Source organism: Caloenas nicobarica, chromosome 2 (assembly GCF_036013445.1).
Source record: "Caloenas nicobarica isolate bCalNic1 chromosome 2, bCalNic1.hap1, whole genome shotgun sequence".
Classification (NCBI taxonomy): Eukaryota; Metazoa; Chordata; class Aves; order Columbiformes; family Columbidae; genus Caloenas; species Caloenas nicobarica.
Window position 1 is genome coordinate 143954227 of NC_088246.1, and position 25277 is coordinate 143979503.

Consider the following 25277-nt stretch of genomic DNA (forward strand, 5'->3'; position numbering starts at 1 on the left):
GCGGGGGCGGGGCTGGCAGCCGGGCCCGGCCGGCGGGGTCTCGCGAGAACAGCGCGCCCGGCGACTCCGGTCACGTGTGCGTGCGCGCGGGGCGGGCGGGGCTGCGCTTCCCGGCGGCGGCGGCGGCGGCGAGGATGCGGGTGAAGGTGCTGAGCCGGAACCCCGACGACTATGTCCGCGAGACCAAGCTGGACCTGCAGCGCGGTGAGCGGGGCGGGGCGACCGGAGCGGGGCTCGGCTCGGCTCGGCCCGGCCTGGCCCGGCCCCGTCTGCCGCCCACCCGGGAGGGCCGAGGGCGGCGGAGACAAGGGAAGGCGCTCGGGTGCCTGCCGGCCCTGCCCCGCTGCTGAGCTGCCAGCGGAGGAGGGGGTCAGCCAGCTGCGAGCCGCGGAGCCCCGGGCGGGCCGCGCCTGCTCTCCCTCCCGCCGCCGGGCTTGGCCGGGGGGTAACGGGCGGTGTGCGCATGCGCGCGCTCCGCTGCTCTCCTCGTGCGGCGGGGCCCTGGCCCTCTGTGCGGGGCGCGGGGCTGCGGGCTGCCCTGGGCCGGGCGGGGGGCGCGGGCTGCCCTGGGCCGGGCGGGGGGCGCGGGCTGCCCTGGGCCGGGCGGCTGCCGAGCTCTGGGTGCTCGGGGTGTCAGAGCGTGGTCTGGAGACACCGCCAGCGCTGGAGCGCGGGGCCGGGGCGCTGGTCACCGGCATGGGCCTCCCAGGCTGCTCTCGGTGTTACCCACGGTACCCTTGGCAGTCTGTCGCATTTACTACTGGTTGTTTCCCCGGTACATCTTATCCTGCTTCTTGCGTATCCCTTATTAAAACTGGCAAAAAACGTGTACATTTTACAGGTTGTTTTTAGAAGCGGCAACTGCAGCCTGGTAGATGTGATGGTGACTGTCCCTGCTCTGTTCTCATCCTCATCATCTTGCACAGTCCTGCAGTTTCACCTCTGTAACGTGATGGAAATGAGGTTTAGTTTCTACCTAGTGTGAGAAATATTTTGTAAAATGGCCACCTATCATCAGAAAGAGCAGGAATAAAACTCTGTGTGTCTTGGATACACAAAGTCAAACTACTTTAAGCAGGACAATCCACCTATAGTATTTTAAGCTGCATATACTTCATTATTTGATGGGGGTAGGTGGCTATGATCTGTGAAGGAGCCTTGTTGTTAGTGTTTTCTAGTTATTTAATTGTAGTAACATACTTATAACATGGAAAAATATTATTGAAGTTACCCACTGCAACAGTAGCTGAATGTATCGTAATTTTCTGAATGTGATTTGTGTGTGAGAGGTAAAATCAAGTTCTGTGTCTTACAGAGTGATATCTAACTCAATTTCATCAGAGATTTGAGAGGTTTTAATAGGCATCAAATAATCCTTGGAAATCAGCAGATGGAACTAAGTATCTGTTCTTAATGAGTGATCTGATGGCAGTTGCTCTTCTGACTTTTCAACCTTTCTGCATGAAAGAGGCAAAAACCAGAAGCGCAATGTCAATAACCACTGTCTGTCAATTTATTGTAAGGTACAGCTGTGCAGGTGGGTGCAGAGAGACCCTTGCTTGGAGCTTGTTGGGTGTAAATGCTCCTGACTGGGAAACCAGATAGCGCTAGCAGAGGACCGTGATAATGAAACTAATGAGTCTTATTTCTGAGCTAGGGCTGGCTTGCAGCTGACTAAACATGAAGAGCGTGAGGTTGCCTCTCTTTGTGCATGTCCACGTAACCGTGTCCTTTCTATGTATATTAAAGTTTAGCAGTAGGAGGCTGGTATTGTGTACTTTTTGTGTGTGTGTTTTGCTTCATGGTAGTTGGCTCTTTTTTTAAAGTAATAGTTGCAAGGTACCTGCAACTTCCAGTTTGCTATATACATTAATATCTTCACTGGTTTAGCACTATACCCTTGAAAAGGACATCAAATAATTTCAGAGTTATTTCAGACTGTTAACTTCGAGTTTGCTAAGTGAGCATACTAATGATCCCATGAACCAATTTCAAAACAGTAGGAATGGCAAAAATGTTGGTGTTGCAGAAAATTCTCCCATAGCAGGAAAATCAGATAAAAGCTTCTGAATTCAGCTTACCTTGACCTACACTACATACAATGGGTTTCTAATGTTTGTATTATTCTTACTGCAGTCCCAAGAAACTATGACCCAGTATTGCATCCATTTGAGGTCCCAAGAGAGTACACAAGAGCTATGAATGCAACAAAGCTAGAACGTCTGTTTGCAAAACCCTTTCTTAGCTCACTTGATGGCCACAGAGATGGAGTTAATTGTATGGCTAAACATCCAAAGAGTTTGTCTACGGTGCTGTCTGGAGCTTGTGATGGAGAGGTAAGCTGCAGTTACAGATCACCTTTCTTCCTTCTTTTTTCTTCCTCTTTTTGTGTGTGGGCTTTTTTTTTTTTTTAATGCCCCCTGCTTATCTCTCTGTGTCTTTGTTCAGCTATGACATCTCTCAGAAGGTGCAACATACCCATTTTGGAGTAGTGTTTCTCAAACTGCAGTCTGTAGCTTCACAGTGCACATAAGAGTTTCAAAAATCTGTAAGCATCAGGTTTCGGCTGTGAGCAGAGGGTGTGACATTCAGTTCCTCAGGATGGAGCAGTGAATGTTAATATTTACAGTCCATAGTGATTGCATTTTGCTGCCCACGTAACCTCCCTTTCCCTTGAAGAAGTTAAACTGCTGCAGATTCAGAAGACTGCATAAAGTCAGATGAGCTAGGGGAAGGAGGCACGCAACCAAAAACTTTGTGGAATAACTTAGTGTGTTGCCTAAAAAATGCTAACCCTGTATCAGTTTGATTATTTTATGTAAATATGGCAAGTAGCAAGCAAGGACACTTATTGGAGTTAGTTGCAGAAAAAAAATCATGTCTTTTCTGCCTTCTCTGTCTTCTTTTACCCTTATATTGTTCATTTGGTAGTACTTCTGTATTTTAAAGGTGTCTTCTGGGTAGCTGGTTGCTTTCTGCTTTTTATAGAAGGTATGTATGTCATGCAGTAGTGTAAAGGAGAGTAACCTTTTCAGAGAGGAGGTGAATAAATTTAAATGAAACATTGGCCAGATTTCTTATCCAGTGGTAGAGTGAGTAAAGTGCTGGATACTATCAATATAAACAAAGATAAAAACCTCTGTTTCTTTTTTTTTTTTAATGGGCCCAAATGCTTTGACACCAAAATGTCTGAGAGTTGGATATCTATACAGAATGTAATGCAGCAACTGGACCGAATACATTGTGTTGGTTCTAAAGGTTATTTCTGTGTGCTTTTTTTTTTCTTTAGAGAGGTATTTTTTGCTAAGATTATTGCTGCTGCTGTCTTTTAGCAAGAATTCTAGTTCAAAAATAAAGGAATGCAAAAATATGGTAGGTATACAGTTTGGGTGGGAGGAAAGGTTAAGAAGGAAAGAGCAGTGCTTCAAGATTTTTTTTCAAGAAGGGAACAATTAAGGAGTTTTAACATTATATAATCTGACCTGTGTTCAAGCCAGCTATGCCATTTTGTTACAACGTGTGTGATCTCTTTTACGTGAATTATGAACGGCAGTTTTGTGCTATAGAAAACTTCAATAACGACAGAATACTTTTCTGTTTTTAACAGGTTAAAATTTGGAACTTGGCCAAACGACAGTGTATTCGTACTATACAAGCCCATGAAGGCTTTGTTCGAGGCATGTGTGCTCGTTTCTGTGGTACATCATTCTTTACTGTAAGTATAATGTGTCTCTTTAATACAGTGCAGCCATACAGTGTACCTGTTTGCCATCTGTTTTCCAGTGAGCAACTTACCCTCTGACATACAATATTTAAATATTGAATGAATGCATGTATTCAGCTTGTCAGTGAACCTGACAATTCTGTTTCTTATGAAAGTTGTTTTGGTACTGTGATATGGATGTTTATCCTTTCCATAGTCTTGAATAATACCAGAAAATTGCTAATGGATGCTCATGTAACTAGAACTTGAGTAAACTAATTTTCATTAAAGAAGTAGATAGATCATGTTCATTGAAGAAGTAAGTAGATTATGTTCATTGGAAGACATACAAACACTTAGAAAAGTAACCATTTTTATAATCTGTGGTTAAAGATAAGATGATTAATTCAAGATGGTTCTGGTTCAATAAGGTTGTGTTAAAGCTCTATTAACTTATTTCAACCACACCGATGCAGTTGCATGTAAACCATCTAGAAGGAGTATGTCTTCATGTTTCATTCTAAGATGATACAATAAAAAGAATGGGTTTTGAAGAGTAGAGTGTCCTGAGGTTTTGCTTTTTTTAAGCTGGGCGTTGAAGAGCTATTTTCAATACTATATGTTTTTCTGTTCTGAAATACATACCAGGTCACGAGGATAGCAGTTAGGATGTAGAGGAAGCCATAGCAAAAAATTCTAAGTAACTCCGAACTAGAATCCCCTTTTGACAATACCTCTGCCTGAAAATTTAGAGAGGGAAAGAAGAAACAGAAGTAGTGCTATCAGGAGAGGAAGTTAAACTTTTATAGCTTACTTTTTTTTTTTTTTTTTTTTTTTTTCTTGTTTGCCTGATCCAGGTCACTGCACAGGCGGTCAAAAGCTTGTGCTGGCATAGTGCAAGAGGCGGCATGGGGTTAGGAACAGGCAACTGGAGCACCTGGAGGTGGAAAGTGCCTTTTAACTGTTTACATGCTCATGAAAATGACTTTGAGAAAATAATTTGCAGTTTAAGGTGCCATTTGATTAAGAATCACAAAACGTAGCCTAAAAACAGAGTCATCATTCCAACTCACCTTTTTCGTAGTCAGTCTTGGAAGTACCTCTTTTGAAAACTGGAAAAGATTCATGGGTTGAGAAAAAGACAGTTGTGTAGGTGAAGGAAAGGTGGGGGAGCACTAACAGTGACAGACAGGAAATCAGTCACCTCCTTTCACAAGCAGACAGATCCCCAGAGAGTCTCTCAGCAGCAGCCACTTTACGAGCCAGCTCCCTTGCCGCCGCCTTCTGCTACCCCAGTTTTTATTGCTGCGCACAATGTTATATGGTATGGAATACTCCTTTGGCCAGTTGAGGTCATCTGTTGTGCCTGTGTCCCCTCCCAGTCTGCTGCCCACACCTGGCCTACTCACTGATGGGGAGGCAGGGATGATGACTGACAGAGTTGGGGGGAAGTGCCTCGACACCAGGCAAGCGCTGATCAGCAACAGCCAAGACACTGGTGCCTTATCAACGCTGTTCTACCTGCAAATCCAAAGCACAGCGCTGTATGGGCTGCTGTGAAGAGTGTTAACTCCATTCCAGTTAGACGATGTACATGTACCTTTGCAGTTTATAGTGGAATATTATGACAAGGAGAAACAATCTTCAGCTTGGAGGTATGAAAGGGAGCAGTGAATAGGTAAGAGAGGGAACTTACGTGTATGTCGTAGATCATTCTCTTATGCAAGGCTGCCTGTACTTCATTGCAAAGCATGTCTAGTAAAATAAACTGAATGTATTCTTGTGAAACTGTACAAGCTTTCTCCAATATTTCCAGGTTGGTGACGATAAAACTGTGAAGCAGTGGAAAATGGAGAGCCCAGAATATGGAGAAGAAGAACCTATTCATACAATTCTTGGAAAGGTAGTAAATCCATGTTTTGATTTTTCCCACTTCTCTTCTTTTGAATTATGTTTGAAGCAATTCTTGTGTAGCTTTTGGAGGAGAGAGAAATAGTTTGATATTGCCTGTTATCACAATGGGATGTAAGGTGATGGCATCCAATTTTATAATGGCACTTTTGAAGTATCTTCCAAGTATTTATTATATTTATTTTCCGTATAACCAGAAAGGAGTATCTCAAGTGTCATCAGAGACTGCTTAAATCTGCTTCTACTAATCATCACTTTCCTGAGAACTGGTCACATCTTTCTGTAGTCTCTTTCTCTTCAGATGTGTGTTGTCAATGCTTAGTCTGCATTAAATAACTTTCTTTTCATGCCAATGCCTTGCAGCCATTCAATATAAAATTTTTACTTTGTCTTTCTTTTTGGCAAAAGCAGGCTAAAAATATATACTTCAGCACTTTCAATTTATGATAAGCTTATTTTATTTATATTTTATTTATATTAAATGCTTTTTGTAAATGGATAGTTTGAAGCACATTGAGTACACAGAAAGCTGGTCTATTGTGTAAGGGTGCATCTGATAAGATTTAGTTTCTGGTAGCGGTGGTGACTTGGTTTTCAGTAATGTAAGTGAATATAAACGTGGCAGATGTGGTATGCAATGATTTGTTGATTTTTTTTTTTTTTTTTGGTAACAATATACTTGCATATTTATATATAAAATTGTTTTTGTACATATTTTTACTTTTTTGTGTTGGTTGTTTTGTGGTGTGGTGTTTTGTTATTGAAGACAGTGTATACAGGAATTGATCACCACTGGAAGGAAGCTGTTTTTGCCACCTGTGGCCATCAAGTGGACATTTGGGATGAGCAAAGGACAAGTCCCATGTGTTCTCTGACATGGGGTTTTGACAGCATAAGCAGTGTAAAGTTTAATCCCATCGAGGTAATGTTTCTGTTATGTGTTGGAAATCAATATTCTTCTTGATCGGTATAAGATCTAAACTCTATTAACAACATATTTAATGTCTTTTTGCAAATTTAGATTTTGGTATGTTTTAACATAATATTTAGGAGGGTGTATACATATGGCTGTATTGCTTTGGAATGTAGTTCCATATATTTTCATATTTTTATCTTTTGTCTTTGTTTGTGGGGGAGAGGAGAAAGAAAAAGAGAGTGGTCTCTGTTCCACCCACAGCAATACATATCCCATACCTCAGCCATACGGTGCAGCAGTTACGTGGCTGTGGAGCTCTCATCTGTTCCAGTTCTGTATTCCCTGTGACCAAGACTTCTCCCCTTCTCCATGGCAAACAATCACATCTGATCTTCTGCAGCAGTTCCCATGTGCCTCTTGGCTGGGCTGTGTTTGTAGACGAATTGTTTATGAGGAGTTGCTTGTTATTTGTGAAGTAGAGAGGACTGGGTGGATTCTGACTCTTACAGGGAAAGCTATTTAAAATGTTTGTGCTGAATGATTAGCTGCACAGAAGGAATGATAGATGTATTTCCTTGACTGAAAAACTAGCTGTTTGACTACCAGCTTTGTGAAATAGGTTGGGTATCTAATATAAACTGTTGACCCTGTACTCTAGAAGCGTTTGGAAGACCACACATGCCAATTTTCTTTTTTTTTCTTTTTTTTTTTTTTTTTTTTCCCCAGACATACCTTTTGGGAAGCTGTGCTTCTGACAGAAATATTGTGTTATATGATATGAGAAAATCAACTCCATTAAAAAAGGTAGTATTTTTCCTTTTAACAGAAGCTTATGGCACTAATAATCATACTGAATATGTGAATAGTCTGTAACTGTTGATGACAATAGAGAAAAGGAAGCTCTGAACTGTGAGTTCACTGAGGTTTTTGTTGTCTTTTTTGACTTGATGTTGGGATTTTAAACTATGCAGAGTTAGAAGGGCCCTTTTCTGCATTCAAATGGGCTGTCGTGCTCACTGTGTTGTAATTCTTGATAAAGTGCCTGACCTGACAGTAATTTCACAATAAGAACTATATGTTCCTGTATTGGATTCTATCTGGGTATGTGTGAATATTTTTTTTTCTTTATATCCTCCTACTTGGCAGAAGGAAGCAAAGTAACTTCTAAGGCATTTCATTTTCACCATTGGAGAGCCTTGCTCTGTATTTGAAAAGTGTTTTGCATGGGTGATAAACCCTCCCCTGTGCACCTAGTGTAAACCTTTGTGGTGGAATCAAAATTGTATTTATATGTGGAATTTACCAGTTACATTAAGTTTCTTATTTATCTTAAGAGAATGTATTTATTTAAAACAAGAAGCCAGTAATTCATATACACATATTAACCTTGATCAAGTTCAGTAGTTTTGAGCCCCAGAACTATCTTAACAATTTTAATCTTGAAATACAATATTCTGGTTTGTGAATACACACTCAGTATCCTTCTTGTATGTAATGTACTGTCTGCAATAACAGTGGTCTGATACACACTCGAACACTATAGCGGTATTAAATTAGTTATAAAGTAGGAATGTTGTTGGCATAACAGTATTTCTTTCTGTCCCTGTGCTCCAAACATTTTTAATGAAGTCTCATTTGGGCCACTGAGACAGTGCTTATAAAAAACTGTCAGTGATGCCAGCTGGAGACCTGCATGTTGACATGAACACAGCCAGTGCTGTAGATCTCCAGTTAAAAGGGTGTAGTTTGAGCTTTTGTGAACTAGGTTCAAGCCTAACAGAATTTTACATATGTATATATGCTAAATATAAAAAAGTATACATACATGCATGCATGTGTACCTCTGTGTGCATTATTGTAGGAGTTATAATTGTACAACTATATTTTGTTATATTTATGTGAATTTATGGTGTTTGGTATAGCAAACTGAGAACAAAAATGAGTTTGGAGTACCATAGCATTAAACACCCAAATGTAAAGAATTTTCAAGTAGGATAATGCCTGGCCTAGAGCATTGTGGAAAATCCTGTTTAGAGTTGTTTAGGTTGTTAATAAGTTGCTCCATAATTATACATCTACTTTGTGTCAGGCATACTGTATGGGATTTATTTTTAAATACAATAATTGAAAGCTTCTCTGAGACTCAGCAGAAGCCAGAGCCGTTGTGTGGTCTGGGGTGTCAGGACCCTCTTTGCTGCCTCCGCTTCTCCCACCGCTCTCCCCAAATGTGGGGACATCCGACATACAGCTGCTGAACGCCTCGTGTCATGTCTGTCGTGAGCAAAGCAGAAGGGTCTTGTTAGGCTGTTGTCAGCTGCCTTCCTCCAGCTTCAAGGCAAACTGGCTTCTTGTAGCCATCTGCTTACTAGTATCAAGCAAATCTTGTGAACGTGTAGCAAAAGATTCACGGCTAATACAGTGCTAGTGATGAGTAGATTGTAACACAGTGACTTCTGCACATGTTGCTTGGTGCTTCAACAGGAAATAGCAGCTGTCCTGCAACATTCACAAACTGCCATTTCAGAGGTAAAACAATGAAGGGGTAGTAATAACTGAGAGGACATTAAAATTTTATAATGGCTTTGCAAATGCTGGCTCACAGTGTCAGCTAATGACTACATCCTTTGAAATAACCATTCAGTTAGGCGTGTGTATAGATTACTTAACTAAAAGTTCCTGTAAATATGATGAAGTTAATTTTTTCAGAAGTTCCAGGTTTACACATTGACCACTAATATGTTTACATGTTAAATGACCACTTAGAAGAATGTGCTGCTAAGATGACTTAGAGAATATAATTTAGAGTGTAGCAGAAAGCAGTGGGCATATGATGGGGGAGAGGAAGTTCTTGAGTTCCCATTCTAATACTGCTGAGGAAACATTCTGTCATGTCACTATTCCTCTGCCATAGTTCATGTCTAGAAAGTGCTTGTCTCCAGTGGTGTGGGAAGCTTTGAACTATAGCAAGTATTTTACTGTCTATAACAAGGTAGCAATGTGTAAATATTCTTCAGGTTATCTTGAACATGAGGACAAATACACTGTGTTGGAACCCCATGGAAGCTTTCATTTTTACTGCAGCAAATGAAGATTACAAGTAAGTGTGACCTTGCTTTTTAATAATCATGATCATGTTATGTGTTTAATCTGTGTCTTCTTGATTTGTCATCATGCTAAAATATGTTTTTTAAAAAGTACTTAAATGCTAAATTTGAATCACTTAAGTAATAACCTAGAGAATTATAGGCTTACTGATCTGAAAAAAACAAGCAAACAAAAAAAATTTGATAGCAGACTTCTTCTTTCTATGTATTTCAATACCTGGGGGGAAAAGTAGTGTAACTTACAAAAAAATGCAGCTGAACCAATGCAAGTGTAACTTGCAATGAGACCTGGAAAATGAATACTCTTGCCTCAGACTGGACCAACAGGAGTGTTTATTTTCTTGCTGCCTCTTGTGAAGCTTATATATTGTACTGATCAGCTATTTTGATGAGAACATTTCTTTAAGTGTGTGTATATATATATATATATAGTGAAACAGTTCCAGAGGCTGCAATACTTATTCTCTCAATGTCTCAGTGTTTTACTTTTGAACAATGCTATTCATGTGAACGACTAATCTGATATTGAAAAAGCTGTCTCTTCAAAACTAGGGCACTGCAAAACGTGCTCCATATCCTTTTTTCCAGGAAGTCAGTGATCTAACAATAGATTGCTGTTTTCTTCTAGAACACAGGAATTTTATCACTTGTCTTAAGACTGTTTTTCCAGGGAAATGTAATCTGGCCCACACCTTGAAAGTGGGTGTTGTATTTAATGTACTGCTTTTCACCTGTTTTGGTTATAGTATGATAAGGCTACCAAGCTACGTAATCTGTTTATATTTTTTTTCCCTTTTCTAAACTAAAAGCAGTAGCCGTTACTGTCGGTGCAGCTAGCCCCTCTTGCAAACTAAGGCAGTCAGTATAAGCGCAATGGCAAGTGCATATATCAACAACGCACGTGCAACTGTTAACTGATTATATGGAGTAGAGGTTTTGAATATGATGCTACCATACTTTTTCTTGGGGAATTTAGAAGGAAAAAGTAATAGTTGCCAGTAAACTGTTGAATAAGAGCTATTGAATTAATTCTGGTTACACGTTCATCTGCAGCAAGGAGGGTGAGAAACCTGCTAAATTACAAGTTTTCAATATAGTAGTTCTACTAAATAGTATATCTTAAGCAGGTTTCATTCAATGTTTTGTCTGTGAAGCACCTTTGTGTATTGGCACTAGCACGTTGATGATCTACTCGGTTGTTATGCCTTGCTATGTATCAGTGGGCTTGTTGATTCAGAATGAGTACAGGTAGATCTCACCTGAGCTTTGCACTGCTTAAGAGTCAACCAGCTGTGGTCCAGCAGCTGTGTGTTTATTTTTAATGTAATGCTTTTCTACAGATAGTGTGCTCTGCTGAACTAGCATCGCTATGTATTGAAGGACCAAGCTTTCCTTGGACTCCTACATTGTCTGGCCCAAAGACAATTAGGCAGTAGGAAAGGTGCCAGCCAAGTGGGAGCTTCCCAGTAGACTCTGAATTATTAGGTGTTCCCAACATGGGGATATCTGAAAACCTTGCAGAGTTGATAGGCTTGCTGTAATGATTCAGAGATCCTTGCCCAAGTTCAGGTTATATACTTGTATCTGAAGATGGAGTAAAGGAGGACAGTGTGGTCATTACAGGAATAGGTTTGGTCAGTGACCCATGAACAGGTGAGGAAGGAAGTAGTGGAGACTCTGTTCTTTGACAGTGAGCAAGAAACCTAGATCTGATCCAATAACTAAAGCCTCTGGTTAATAAACTGTTTTCAAACCCTAAACAATATGTCATTCTTTCTTTTAATGTGTTTTGAGCAGTTTTTAAAAGTTCCCTCTGCAATATGGATCTATCATTAAGTATGGTTTATGTATGATTAAAGTAGCAGTTCAGCAAAAAGGTACTGTTTACTTAGGAGTTTTAAAGATATTAAGCTGTTGTATTTATTTTAAAGCTTATATACTTTTGATATGCGCTATCTTGAATCACCTGTGATGGTGCATATGGATCATGTGTCTGCTGTTCTTGATGTGGATTATTCACCCACTGGGAAAGAATTTGTCTCTGCCAGCTTTGATAAGTCTGTCCGCATTTTTCCAGTAGACAAAGGTCACAGCAGGTGAGTGATTTTACTCCTTTCTTGCTGTTATTCATTCCAGTGATCTCCCTGCCTAGTCCTCAGAATTCTTAATTCATTCATTAACATCTTCATAGAGGCATTTACTTTTCCTGAATATTGAAATCTTAAATCTGTATATAACTTGAAATTGACAGGTCATGTAGTTGACAGATAATTCTGGAGTATATATTAGAGTAGAACTTGTACTTAACGGCAGTATTCATGCAGTTTTGGATTAATATTGCAGCGAATTATTGTTCTTGGTTGTACTCATTTGTATTTTACCAAGACGAATCCCATCTTATTTCCCTCTGTATGTATCATTAATGATTTTAGGTCGCTTTGTACTGTATCTGTCGCCACCGAAGTTTACGGTGCCTTACAATATTGTGGCACTTGGTTTTCTAGGGACTGTCTTCGTCCTATATGGATGATTGCTAAAGACGTTACATGAAAAGCTTTGTTGTATGAATTCTGGAGGATCAGTTTGGGATGCTTTTGTGATCTGTTTCAGTACGCTTACTACCTTTTGTTCATATTTGTCAACCACATTCTGATTCATGTGACAATGCTTTGAATGCAGTTCGCTTTGAATTAGTTTTTCATGTAAGATTTCATAAGGCAGAGTATTAAATATTTTGCTGAAGTACAGATTGGATCTATTGTGCCTCCATTATTATTTTTTTCAGTTTGATGAAAATGGAAGGAAGTTATCAGATCTGTCTGATATCACTTGTTCTTCATAAACCTACCTTCATTATTCTCTGCTGTCAATTCTTCCTCTTTTTTTCTTTATTATTGACTTCATTTTACTTCTAGTTGCCTTCCTCTCTCCAACCTCAGCCCCCCAAGAATTTGCTGCTAGGTCATGTTCTAAATGCTTTTGGGGGTAGAAATGTAGAAATATTGTTTGGGGGAGGAGTATATTTTTGTTGTTGATTGATGCAGCTATGTGTGCATTATTCAGTGTAACTGTTTGTATGCTCCTATACTCCATTAAAGATTGAGAAGGGCTGTTTACATTTTCCTTTATAACTAATCTACAGGCAGTTTTCATTTTCTTGCTGCCTTGCAATAATATTTTAAATGTAACTAGGTATTGCAATTCCTTTGTGGGTTTGTTTGGTTGGTTTTAGTGGGGAGTTTTTTGTTGTTTGGTTGTTTTTTGTTTTGTGTGTGGTGGTTTGTTTTGGGGTTTTTTTAATGTTATTAAGCAGCTCTAGTGTTCTACAGATCTTCCTTTCTGTGGAATAGTAAAGTTCACAAAAGTGATGTACTTAACTTTGCATGTCACCATTGAGGGGAAGTTTGCAGACCCCTTAATGCAGCAGTAAACGGTTTCATTCCACATTATAGCAGATTGTTGCCAAGGCCCGTGGAAGGAATTTTCCTCTTTGTCCCTCCCTTTTTCCCCTTCTGTGTGGGGGGCACAAGTCTAGTGAGGAGGAGCCTTACAAATGAAGAACGTAACTCATGCAACCTAGGGCATTCTAGAACATTTAAAATTCTTTGGAAGCTGGACTTTTTCAGAATTGCGCAGTTGAAATTAATCCAGTAGAATGGAGAAAAGTCTCCAAATGAAAGATCTGACCCCACCTGGAAAACTGAGAGGGCAGTTAAGAGTATCTGTAAACAAGGATCCTGCCAATATTCCAGTTTTGACTTTTGATCTTGCAGCAGTCTGAAACTCCTAACTGTCAATTCTTTCTATTTTATTTTAAATTGAAAAATGAAATAAGGGAACTGATTAGCCATAAGAAATAAGATTTATTATGAAGTTCATTAAATTTAATAAATTCTTGGTAAGCGGAGCTGGATGTCTGTGTAAATTTTTTTAAATGACAGATCCAGGTTATTTGGCCATGTTTTATGTTTTTCCTTTCCCTGAGAATGGTATTTAATAACTTGTGATGGCAACAACAGGAGAGGTAAAGGCTGAAAATTCAGAGTAAGGAAAGGAAAGGTACTTAGTTCCCCAAAGGTAGGTGAAGAAAAGCTTTGTTATTGAGACAAATACTAAAATTAAACATAGAAATGCTTATGAAAATGCATATGTATGACTCATGCTCAGTCTTCCACGTGGTTGTTCTTGTAGAGCATCATTTGAGCGTGAATTACGAGAGGTGGTTAAGCTTATTTAAGGTGCTGTATTGATTACTTTTGCTTTTCTCATAACCCCTCCAGCTCAACCCCAGTCTAGTTTCTCCACAGCTCTTGAATAGGTGTTGTTTCCATATTTTCTTCCCATTACTACTTGGATTTTACTTGTAAAAATAACTGGGTAGAAGAAAGAGAATGGTCCATAAGCTGCAGTGCATGACTAATATACCAAAGGAGTGGGTATAAGCGGAAAATAAGTAGGCCTTGCTTATTCTTCACCTTTAGAATGCTAATAATTAAAATTACCAGAAAAGTGTTCTTAGTTCTATATTTTTATAGCAGAAATTAAATAATAACTTTATGATTGATATTGTTTTGCCTGTTTGATATGTACTTATATGAAACTCTTATCTAATTTTCATTGAATGTTGTTAAAGTGTAACCTGTAGAAACGTTTTTCAACAGGTGCAAGGACTTGTTGAGCAAGAGTCTGATGAGAAATTAAATGTAGTTTGTGCTTTAATAGCCACACAGCTGTTCTGAATGCTTTTTTTACTAGCTGATATTTACTGTTGAGCTCTTGTTTGCAGGACTGGAGACTTCCCTTCGAGTTTTTAGGGTTTTGAAATTTTACCTAGGAGTCTCTTAGGCAATAAGAAAGCCAATTAGGAGGGAAATCACAGTGAAGAGTAGCCAATTCATTGCCATGCCATAAGTGGACAGCTGGAGGTGTTTATTTACTGTTCTCTTTCTTGTTTGTAATGGTGCTGTCAGATTCTTTGGCACAAATTCTTCTGCAGTCCCATTCTGTAATGCTTGATCAGTGTAACAGCATGTTAATGAATATCATTTTGAGAATGGTATACATATTGTATTGTATACCCATGGCATGTTTTGCAAAAATAGTTATTCTTTAGCTATTTACTGTAATTTCTATGAAAACACTTATTTAAAAAGCATCTTATCCTAGGTGGTCCTTTATCAGTCTGATCATCATACTTTATTTGAATCTCTCTATGTATAGATTTAAGTGTTTAAAAAATCAAGAAGTTGAAAATATATTTTGTCTTGAACAGAATGCTTTCTGCTATTTGAAAGATAATGTTGGTGGAAAAAGTGATGATCATTTTAAAATGTTTCTCTTCTTTAGGGAGGTATATCATACAAAGCGAATGCAGCACGTCATCACTGTAAAATGGACTTCAGATAACAAATATATTCTCTGCGGCTCAGATGAGATGAATATTCGTCTGTGGAAAGCTAATGCTTCTGAAAAACTGGGAGTGGTAGGAGTTGCATTTTGCATTTTTTTAATTGTTGTTACAACTGTTAGCCTGTTCGACTTCTAAAAACTTGTTTCTAAAGGGAAAATGTAAAACTGTAGTTTGACATTTGTATTTAATTTGAACTGACATGCAGTATAACTCATTGCATTTACTGCAGCTTGTAATAATAAAATTACATGCCTTGTTATTGCTACACAAGGTGGGGTTTCTTGGTCTAGTTTAATGTTAACAATAATCATCAGTTCTAACTAAACTAGATGAGAATTTTTTTACCTGCATGCTACAGGTGAGAATTCATCCCTTTGCAGTAAATTGTGGTTTGTCATACGTAAGTTACTCTCCTGAAGCTTAGAGTTATTACTTTTAAAACATTTTGGCTGGCATGCGACTGGTTCAGGCGCAGTTCATGCAATGATAAGCATATGTGTTGTAAAACAGAGCACTTGCACCGGTACATAACTGAGGTTATCATTGGCCTATGTAACTCTCAGACATCAGCTAGGCAAACTACAGGGTGTTTCAAAAAGATGGACCCAATTTGAAATCACTATATCTTTGAAATTGGGTCCATCTTTTTGGAACACCCTGTAGTGTGGTGTCTGTAGTCCGTTTAGTTCAGTATAAGTCAGTTTGGTTGAAGTGTCCCTAGGAGGAAGAGACATCAGTCTAACTGGATAAAAAAGTCTTGTCAGTTAGACTTGTTCAAAGGTTTAGGTATAGACAAAGCCAAAATGTTCTGTTACAGTTACCACTTGCATGTATTTGTCTGCACAGTTGTATTAAAGTACTGTATGACATTGGAGAATGAATTTGACACTTTGTCCTCTGGGAGTAATCCCTTTATGTAGTTTTATATTGTTAGGTTGTTTTGGAGTTGCTTACTTTGCTTTTTCTGAGCCCATCAGCATAGCTGTCAAATAATGCTTGGGGGATTTTCTACTTGATCTTGTGAAGAATGAGGGGAGAAGAAAGGGAAGCTGTAATTCAGGGAAGAATATTGTACAGTTGAGGGAATGGGTCTATTGGATAATTCTGTCTAGGGCTGCTTGTGGTTGCCTAAAGCTCTCTCAAGTGATAGTATCTGCATAGGAGGGAAGTAGAGCAGAGCTGGGAGAGGTGACAGGTGAATAGGAGTGGTAGAAGTACTTAGGGCTACAGTGTGGAATGGGATAATTCAGGGACTGTTGTGCCTTGTGAAGCACTGGATACGGAGTGGCACAGCTAAACTAGCAGCTGTATCTTGAGCCATGGCTTGCCATAGGTATTTGGAAGTCTTATTATTTTTCTCATCTTTGTTACAGAGCTATAGATTAAAATATATACACATATATCTTGGTAGCCGATACAGTATTTGTGGTTACAAACTACTATTTAAGTTGAATTTCTGTAATGGAATAACTCTTTTTTTTTTTTTTTTTGTTGAGGATGCTATAACATGGACCTGTTGGAGCAGGCCCGGGGAGGTCACAAAAATGATCAGAGGGCTGGAACAGCTCTACTGTGAGGACAGGCTGAGAGAATTGGGGCTGTTCAGCCTAGAGAAGAGAAGGCTTCTGGGAGACCTTATTGCAGCCTTTCAGTACTTAAAAGAGGCTTGTAAGAAAGATGGGAACAGACTTTTTAGAAGGGCCAGTTGCGATAGGACAAGGGGTAATGGTTTTAAACTAAAGGAGGGGAGACTCAGGCTGGGCATGAGGAGGAAATTTTTTACCATGAGGGTGGTGAAACACTGGCCCAGATTGCCCAGGGAGGTGGTAGATGCCCCATCCCTAGAGACGTTCAATCCTGTACTCGCTAATTCTAAGGACCGTGCAACTCATTATAGACTTTACTTTCTGATTTATGTTCAATTTGCTTAAACAGTGCGGTATTGGTTGGAAATATTACCTCTTTTCCTGCTGTTGTATCCACATGGTCATGGCAATGTCCTTTTCACCTGGTTTTACAGCATTAGCTGAAACTTTTTTTATTCACTTCATTCATACTTAGTACAGAAGGAGCATGCTGTTTTTATCCAAGATGTTCTGCAACAGAATTGTCTGGTATTTTTGACATAGAACTTAACTCTGTACCCTTTTTGTGAAGGACTAGTGGGTAGATAGAATGTCAAAAATAAAATTTTCATATAGAATGACTCCTAATATTTTCAGATGTGAACAGAAAATTCACTTTATTGACTACTAGGTGGCATTGGCTCCTTTTCTCATGAAAGAGTAAGGATACTTGGCTCTGGGAAGTAATATGCAAGGCCAGCTACTTCTGCATTGTAGAAATATTACATACCAAAAGGACAACTTGGATATTTTTCAGTGTTCAAAATGTAGAGTGGTAAATGACATTCTGTTGTTTTGTGTAGTATTTGCATCAGTGAAAACTGACCATAGGTGGGCCTAAAAAGGCACTACCGGTTATGACTATCAGGTATTGGTTGTGGTCTGCCCATTAATACTCTTGTGTTCCTTGACCAGACAGTGTATCCTATATAAAATTGCCTGTCTGTTTTTTTTTCTGTTTGTAAGTACATCGTCGCTGGTTGATGTCCTTGGAGGCTGCACATACAATTCAGTTCTGCTGTTGTGGGATCATACAAACAGAGCTTTTGTATGTGCCTGTAAAGGTTTGTAAGGATTTCTGACGAAGCTCTCCAGCTGTCAGCTCCCAAGACACACAGGTCAAGTGGCATGTGCAGTGTTTTTTTTTTTTTTTTTTATTTAGTGTTTTGCCCTTTTCTCTTTTTTTTAAACTATCAGAAATGAAAGTCATCCCGTCACTTAGAATACAAAACTTGTCATCCTATCTTAAAAAAAACCGTTGCAACATCAAAAGACATCTTAAGAAAGCAAAATTATTTAGAAATACAGGAAGAACTTCGAAGGGGCATAGTGAATTATGTATTTCACATGGATGATGCTAATGAACATTGTAAAAAAAAAAAAAAAAGTTATGATGAGAAGAGATAATGTTTCACATCCCAGTATCTTGTGTGGAAATATGTTCAGACATGATGCTGTTGAATTAGCAAGACACAGAATTTGGATATCAAATTAGTAACCGTCCAAAGCTGCTATAGTTGTTAACAATTTTTTTAGAAGCACTATGAAATTTTATTTTTCAGATGTTTAAGAGAGTAACTGTTGCTCATAGAACTTAAGAGTGGAATCTTTATGGCTTATCACGTTCTTGGACATACCTTGGAAATGTTGCTTCGATTCAGGCAGCTGTGCCAATCCTTGTTCGATCAACCTGGTAGTTCCTGTGATTGTTAACATTGCAATTGTTAATGGTTGTTTATCAGGTTCCACTGTTTTTCTTTAGTACCTGCTCCTTTTTTAGAGGATTGGTGTTCTTGTCTTCATAGGCATATACTTGCTCATTTTATAAATGTCCAGTTTTCCATAGTCTGTGGCTATTTTTTGACCATTTTGAATATTCAAAACTGAACACTCAGTAATTCTGTCGGAAGTGTCAGAATATGTCTTAAATGCTTAGTTGCTTGGTCTGCTGTTTTTCTTTGCTGAGAAGATTTGATTGAATGACTCATCCAAAGGTCACTGTATTTCTGATATAATGCTAACATCTTGTAATACATTGTATTTTAAGATGGATATTTTTGGGGTGGGAGTGAATGGAAACCAGCATCCTGAAAGGGAAATGGTAATCAAACTTATTTTTTTCCTTTGGTGAGTACTTAGTCTTGTTTCTAGCATTGCTGGGTTCCAATGAAGTTGTAGTGAATACATAGCACTTGCAAGTGATGAACATTTATCCACTTGGAAGGCTATACTTTCTGAACCGTGGCTGCCATAGCAGTCATCAGTTCTGACGTGCATGTTTCTTTTGGTTTTTAATGTATTTGGCATCACACTCATTATTTAAAATCAGTGAAACATTAAAGTAAGAATAAGTCTCAGGAGGAGCCAGAGGCATGCTGTGTCTCCACTCCGCTGACAATGAAGTGTGCATGGGTTTTACATAGGGGTAACAAACCTCAATCTCTGTTAGAGCTACTGCAGAAGTTGCTTTAAAATAATTTGCAGTGTTTAGTTTTTTAATAAAAGTTGATTAAATAGCAAATACTATCAAATAAGACTTAAGAGTTTTTATTTTTAAAGCAATAAACATCTAGCTTTGCATGTCCAGAAGCAGAAGACCCAGTTAAACAAGAATTTCAAGATGCTCCAGACTGTTGTGCATAAAATGTGGTGTTATGTATGTTTGAGTCTTCTGTACCTGTGCTTTTGGAGAGGTTTGGCATTTCTGAAAAGGTAAATGATTTTTGGCTTTTGAGGAAGAGAGGAAAACAGAGCCTCATCTGAGTGAAAAGGCTGGAAATGCAGCAATAATAGAGTAGGTTTCAATTAATAAAATAGAATTAATCTAATACAAAGAAATGGGTAGATTGAGGTTTTTTAATTGTAGTGAAAGCAATGAACCATCAGTAAAACTTCAAAAAGCTGCATTGTTCTTCAGTCTTTTGACACATCAGAAAAAATCTGCACCTGCAGTTCTTATAGTGTAAATGCTAAGTAACATTTACTTCTGTGAGTAACAGCTCCAAATTTGGCTCTGTTACATTTCCAGAGTACTTAAGAATTGGAACAGAGCACTGGACAATTGAAGATTGCTTAGGAATGATTTATGTTTCAGTAAAACTAGTGTGAGGAGTGTAGCAGTAGTGGAGCGCAGGTTTGCTGCTTTCTTGCAAGATGCAGAAGTAACAGGTTTAGAGTAAGGATTGAAAAAGATGGGAGAAAGCGCAATTACAAGTCTTGGTTTTGATCTAACAAAGTGCATTAGCAGGAGCCTATCAAAACTGTCTAATTGTATATCCTTTCAGTCTGCTGCTGGCACACCATTTTGTGACATAAGGCTGATAAGCAGTACCAGATATTGTGTGACATGGCAATCTTTTCATAGCGATTTTGGATTTTTGATTCAATGCACATGTAACTTCATCCCTTTAGCTATGATTTTGTGCTCTTAACGTCTACGTTACCTTTTTTGTTGTTTTTGATCCAAGGAAACAATGAGTAATAAACTTTATGAAAATAAATTTTAAAAGGTGTTTTCAGCAGAGCAATGGAAAAAATTAAATTAAGACAAGCTATGGTGTAGAAAATTACTGGAATACGTTTCTATTCTAAAAATACATTGCATCTGTGCTCTGTCTGCCCTGACGTATAAGGGCAACCTGGACAGGATAGATAAACAGCTATTTCGTATTCTCATGCTGAATTACAGGAGTCTAATAGTGTGGAGTTTTAAAGACTGCACAGTGCAAATACAGCCTTTAAAAAGATGTTAAAGGTGGTTTTAGCTCTTCAATCGGAGCTCTGGAAAAATGCTTACTTTCCTTCTGCTTAGATGGGAAAAATAACCAGCCTCTGTCATCTGGAGGGACAAAAGGCATAGGCAGTTTACTCAAGTTCAGATTTTCCTGTTGCTGACAACTCGGTTGCATTTTAGGGTTCTTTTTCCCCCTTTTTACTCTAGATGCTTGCTGTGAAGTACTGCTGCAGTAATGGCACAAGTCAGCTGTCTTTCTGCCACATAGTTTCTGTTTACCTCATACAGGAAAGAAGTGGCACGTTCCCTTTTGGAATGTATGAAAAATGGTCGTACTTCATCTTTGAGCGTGTCTTCCACTCATGATGTCATATAAATCCTAATTTATTATATTGTGGAGTGTTCTGGTCCCTACAAACGAAATCTCTAATCCTGCTGCGTTTACAGCATCTTCTCCAGCTTGAAGCAGGACGGGAAGCAACGCTGTTCTCTTCAGCTGCTTACGCTGACCTCTGGAAAACGACTTGCAAGAGCGACTGGAATTCCATGCGTTATTGCAGTCTGCTTTCTTAGCTGTCTGCCTTCTTTTGTAACTAGACAGAAACTTGTCATTACTGCAAAATTTTTTTTTACCATCATGTAGATGATAATGTGCTTAGCCCAGCCTGGTATATGGGGCATTGGCATTCAGTAGCTGGCCTTTCTATATACCACTTTGTATATAAAAATGGAATCGGACTCAAGCTAACCACTGCTTAATCTGTATTAATTTTTTAAATAAGATATCCTGGATGTATCTTTAATTTACAGATTCACCTCTTGTCTGTAGGATCATCAAGGCTATTCTAAATCAGCAGCAATTTGCTCTTCTTAAATTAAAGGAAAATCATTGCATTTAATTAAAATAAAAGCTCTTTAATTTGGATTTTGTTGGCAGTTTTCTGCAGAGTGGGAACACCTGGGAGTTACTGAGAGTGAACAAGCTATTCAGGCTGGCTCGCTAGGAGGAATTTCAGTAAAGGGCAGGGGGATGCTAGTTTTAGTGGGTTAAGATTGTAAAATTTACTCATTTGCAATTTGAGAGATCATGATAAATCTAAGTAAAGCAGAAGGATTTGTTTTTACTGATGAGAGGATGTGGAGAAACAGAGGCTAAGAGTATTTTGCGTTTGTGAAGCCTGAATAAGAATTTTCTGAACAATGAGCAGCTCTGCACCTGGTACCTTTTTTCTTTATTGTTCCAAAGGAGAAACACCTTTGCCATGTGCATTATTAATACTTACTTTCAGACCATTAATGGTATTTTGGACCAAAATTATCTGAGTAGGATATTTATTTTTTTAGAACTTATGAAATATTCTAAAAGAAGTCACTTCTAAAAGTGATTTCCAGAGTGGAGTATAGCCAATTGCTGATTTCAAAGGGGGGAAAAAAAGCATGTTGCATAATAATGTAGGTGGAATTTCCAAATTTCTGTGTGTGTAATAAAAGTTGTTGCTTTTGTTATTGCTTTTTTTTTTTGGTTAGTGTCTGAAACTCAGGTTTGTTCAGTTTAGTGAAACCGAGTCAGTTGCACAGCTGACTATATAGAAACCGAACTATTGTTTTGCTTTTAATACTTCAGGTGCAGGTAGTAGCGGATGAAACAAATGTGGGAGGGCAAAAGACTTGTGCTGCTGCTTGTTTGAGAATATGAAGGGCTTTTAAATGTCTCTTGAGTTAGTGTATTTTGGGAGGGAGGGTAGGAAGGAGAGGACAGGATTATCCTCTGTTAATATTTAAGATTAGAAAATCTGTTAATATTAAATATTTGTTTGTGTGAAAGCTCACTAGACTGAAATGCAGCTGAAATTCCCAAAGATCTAAGCAAATCCAAAATACATAGAAACCGAAATTCTTCGTGAAGCAGTGCATGCTTTAAACAAAAGCACAGCACACAGGGGGTTTTTCCCTGTGATAAAAAGCATTAGGACCAAAGGAAATATGCCTAGTTTAAAAAATATATTTATCCTCTCTAGGTTAGCTGTCAGGAAAAGGCGTTTCTTACTTTCAATATTGTTAATGGTGGCTCAGACATAATTTTAAAAACTAGCATCTTTTGTGGTAATAACTAGCTCGTCTCTATTTCATCTGTGTTTGATACCAAGATATTTTTAGGTGCATGATGAAAGTTGGAACTCCCTATGTGCCATATAGTCAAGCTAATACTCGAAGCCCAGGGTACTTATCAGATTTCCTAATGGATCAAGGCACTGGGTAAGATTTAGGCCACCTAAAGAGCTGTCTGTAAAGCTGTTCATAAAGACAATTCATTTATAGCATTTGTACTGGCACTGGCTAGTGATTAAAATGCCTGCAAATCTTTGCGTCACAACAGAAGTTGATCATCATCAGGGGTTAGGAAAGCAGGCAGACTCAGATCAAAGAGGTTTTACTGTCAGCTATTTGTATAGCACATTAAAATCTGATTTTCAGGGGGTAGTCAGTTACTTCACTGAGCTTTGAAAATGCGATAATGTTTTGTGTTTGAGCATTGGGGTATTGTTGAAATTGTAGGTTTTTAATACTTACCTACCCTAATTCTGAAGTTTCTGTGATTACGGCCATTTGTTGAAGGAAGCCATTTGAATGAAAAATTATTTTTTTGTTTTGTGGAGAAAATTGTGACAGTTAAATCCATGTTCTTTTACAACATGCTTGCCTGTGTTGTTTTGCCTCTAGCTCGCACCACGAGAGAAGGCAGCTATGAATTACAATCAGAAGCTGAAGGAGAAGTTCCAGTATCACCCAAAGATCAGACGCATAGCTCAACACCGGCACTTGCCTAAAAGTATATTTGGCCAAATCAAGGAGCAGCGCATCATGAGAGAAGCTCGTCGGCGAAAGTATGTCTTCCTCTTCTGTCTTTTTCTCTCGATCTGAATAAAATGCATCGCCACCGTGCTGTAGCAGCGATGTGTGGGACTGACAGAACTACGGGGTGTGGGAGGAACAAGTAGGAGCTACTTTTAACATCTGAATAAGTGATTGTGAACTACTGGATTGATTAGCCTTTGATTATAAGGAAAATGCAGATAAGCGCAAGTATTGATGAGGACTGGCTGCTTCCCAAAACTTCACAGAAGAAATGGGAGCAAATACCACATTGGAAGGAGCCACAGTGCTCTGTTAAACATGCCATGATGCAACATTGCAATGGAAACAAAATGGCCTGGTTTGAGTGTGAGGAGGTTGTGGTTTTTGTTAGTGTGTTGTTGGGTTGTTTTTGTTTTATTAAGCGCCAGGCTCCAGGATGAGTGTTTACAGTCACCTGGATCATTGCCATATTGGAATATGTAGGAGCAGGTGGAATACTTTGTAGCCATTAAATTAACAGTAAAACCAAAAAGTAGTGAGTTTTAGTCATCTTTCTGAGCTGAAAGACTACAAACTTGAGCAGCAGATATTGTTGACAAGAAAATAAAGCAAACTAAGATCCCAAGAAAAGACTCAATTTCAAACTTCTAAATTAGCCCATTTTAAAGTTATTTTTCAGAGGGACAGTCCCTCTCAAAGGAGGAAGTACATGGCTTTTGATTAATAAAGGCAGAGCAATTCTTAGATATATATATTTTATTTTAATTGTAGCATACATCCATTAGTAGCTTAAGGAGGAAGCTAGTGTTTGTTAAATTGTTGTTCTGACTACTTAACTTCATTCTTCTCTTTTTTACTTCTAGGGAACTGAATCGTCGTAAGCACAGCAAACCAGGATCTGTGCCATTTGTGTCAGAAAGGAAGAAACATATTGTGGCAGTAGTGAAATAATTGTTTTCATCTGTGCAAAATGTCACAATGAAAGAAAATGTCACTACTGAATGAATCCACAGTACCTAATTTGATGGACGTTGGTAAGATGGTGTATGGCTCCAGAAACATGGCCTTTCTTCCAAGTATACACATGCTCTGATGTCTCAAGTCATCGTCTGCTTCAGGTAGTTCTGAGAATTGGCCCTGTAATCTTTTATTACTATTTGTGTGTCTGAAGTTACTGGCCCAACACTGTATATTGCAGTGGAGTTTGACCCTTCTCATATAAGCAGATAACTTGGTAGTTGGTGGAGGATATCTGTAGTTCCAATCCTGTTCTGTGGTACTGAAGAAGGCTGAACTTTATTCAAATTTGTCAGAGGCAAAAAAACCTTTTGTTGCAAAACTAATAAAGTAAACAAGTGACCTTAAGGCAATGAAATAAATCTTGATTATTCCAACTGACAAATATACTGTGTTTTACTTATTACAGTACATCCTTTTATTGAAAAAGAATTCAACAGGAGTGTCAGACATCTGTAAACATATTTATAATTTTGTTCTGTCTTCTTAACAATTGTTATATGACTTGATGAAACTTCAGACTGTTGCTAATATTGTGATGCAGTTGAATAAATATTTTTTCTCTTTAGCTTATTTAAAACTTCTAAAATCTGGATGGAAGATGGGAAATTAAATAAAAGTCAGAAACTTCTTTAGATAAAATTTATTATAAACCTTCTATTTTAAATTTATATACAAAAAAATAAAAGCTCAGATTTCACAAGGTATATGTAGTCTGAAGTTCTTTTACTGTTTTTCTGGGAAATGTTGCTCTTCTGTTCCAGTGGGACAGACTTGGCTTTTTACTGAAGATGCTAAGGTGATCAGAAAACTATGTTGGAATTCAACTAGGCATCCTAGGGTGAAGGCTTCGCTTGCAGAAATATGATACATTTAATAACTGTAAGTGTTGCTTAACATCTTCCATACAAAAGGATTTTTGTAAGCCTTTGCACTGCAATGCAGTCTGTAACTACACCTCCACCTAGTTTATGCACAAAAAGAAAATGAGCTCAATTAGAA

The 25277-nt window shown here is 38.5% G+C and overlaps 1 protein-coding gene across 1 annotated transcript; it reads left to right on the forward strand.

Moving 5' to 3' along the window:
• Window positions 1-73: 73 nt before the first annotated feature.
• On the forward strand, window positions 74-24919 carry DCAF13 (DDB1 and CUL4 associated factor 13). Its single transcript, XM_065629002.1, has 11 exons — window positions 74-204; window positions 2137-2336; window positions 3608-3715; window positions 5520-5606; window positions 6381-6536; window positions 7257-7334; window positions 9545-9627; window positions 11566-11730; window positions 14981-15116; window positions 23124-23287; window positions 24122-24919. The coding sequence occupies exons 1-11, from the start codon at window positions 135-137 to the stop codon at window positions 24207-24209; spliced, it is 1335 nt and encodes a 444-aa protein (XP_065485074.1). The 5' UTR covers window positions 74-134; the 3' UTR covers window positions 24210-24919.
• Window positions 24920-25277: the final 358 nt, after the last annotated feature.

Coding starts and splice junctions, on each gene's coding strand:
- DCAF13 (XM_065629002.1), top strand. CDS start 135: ATGCGGGTGAAGGTGCTGAGCCGGAACCCCGACGACTATGTCCGCGAG. Junction 2,337..3,607: donor CTGGAGCTTGTGATGGAGAG/GTAAGCTGCAGT, acceptor TGTTTTTAACAG/GTTAAAATTTGGAACTTGGC. Junction 3,716..5,519: donor GTGGTACATCATTCTTTACT/GTAAGTATAATG, acceptor CAATATTTCCAG/GTTGGTGACGATAAAACTGT.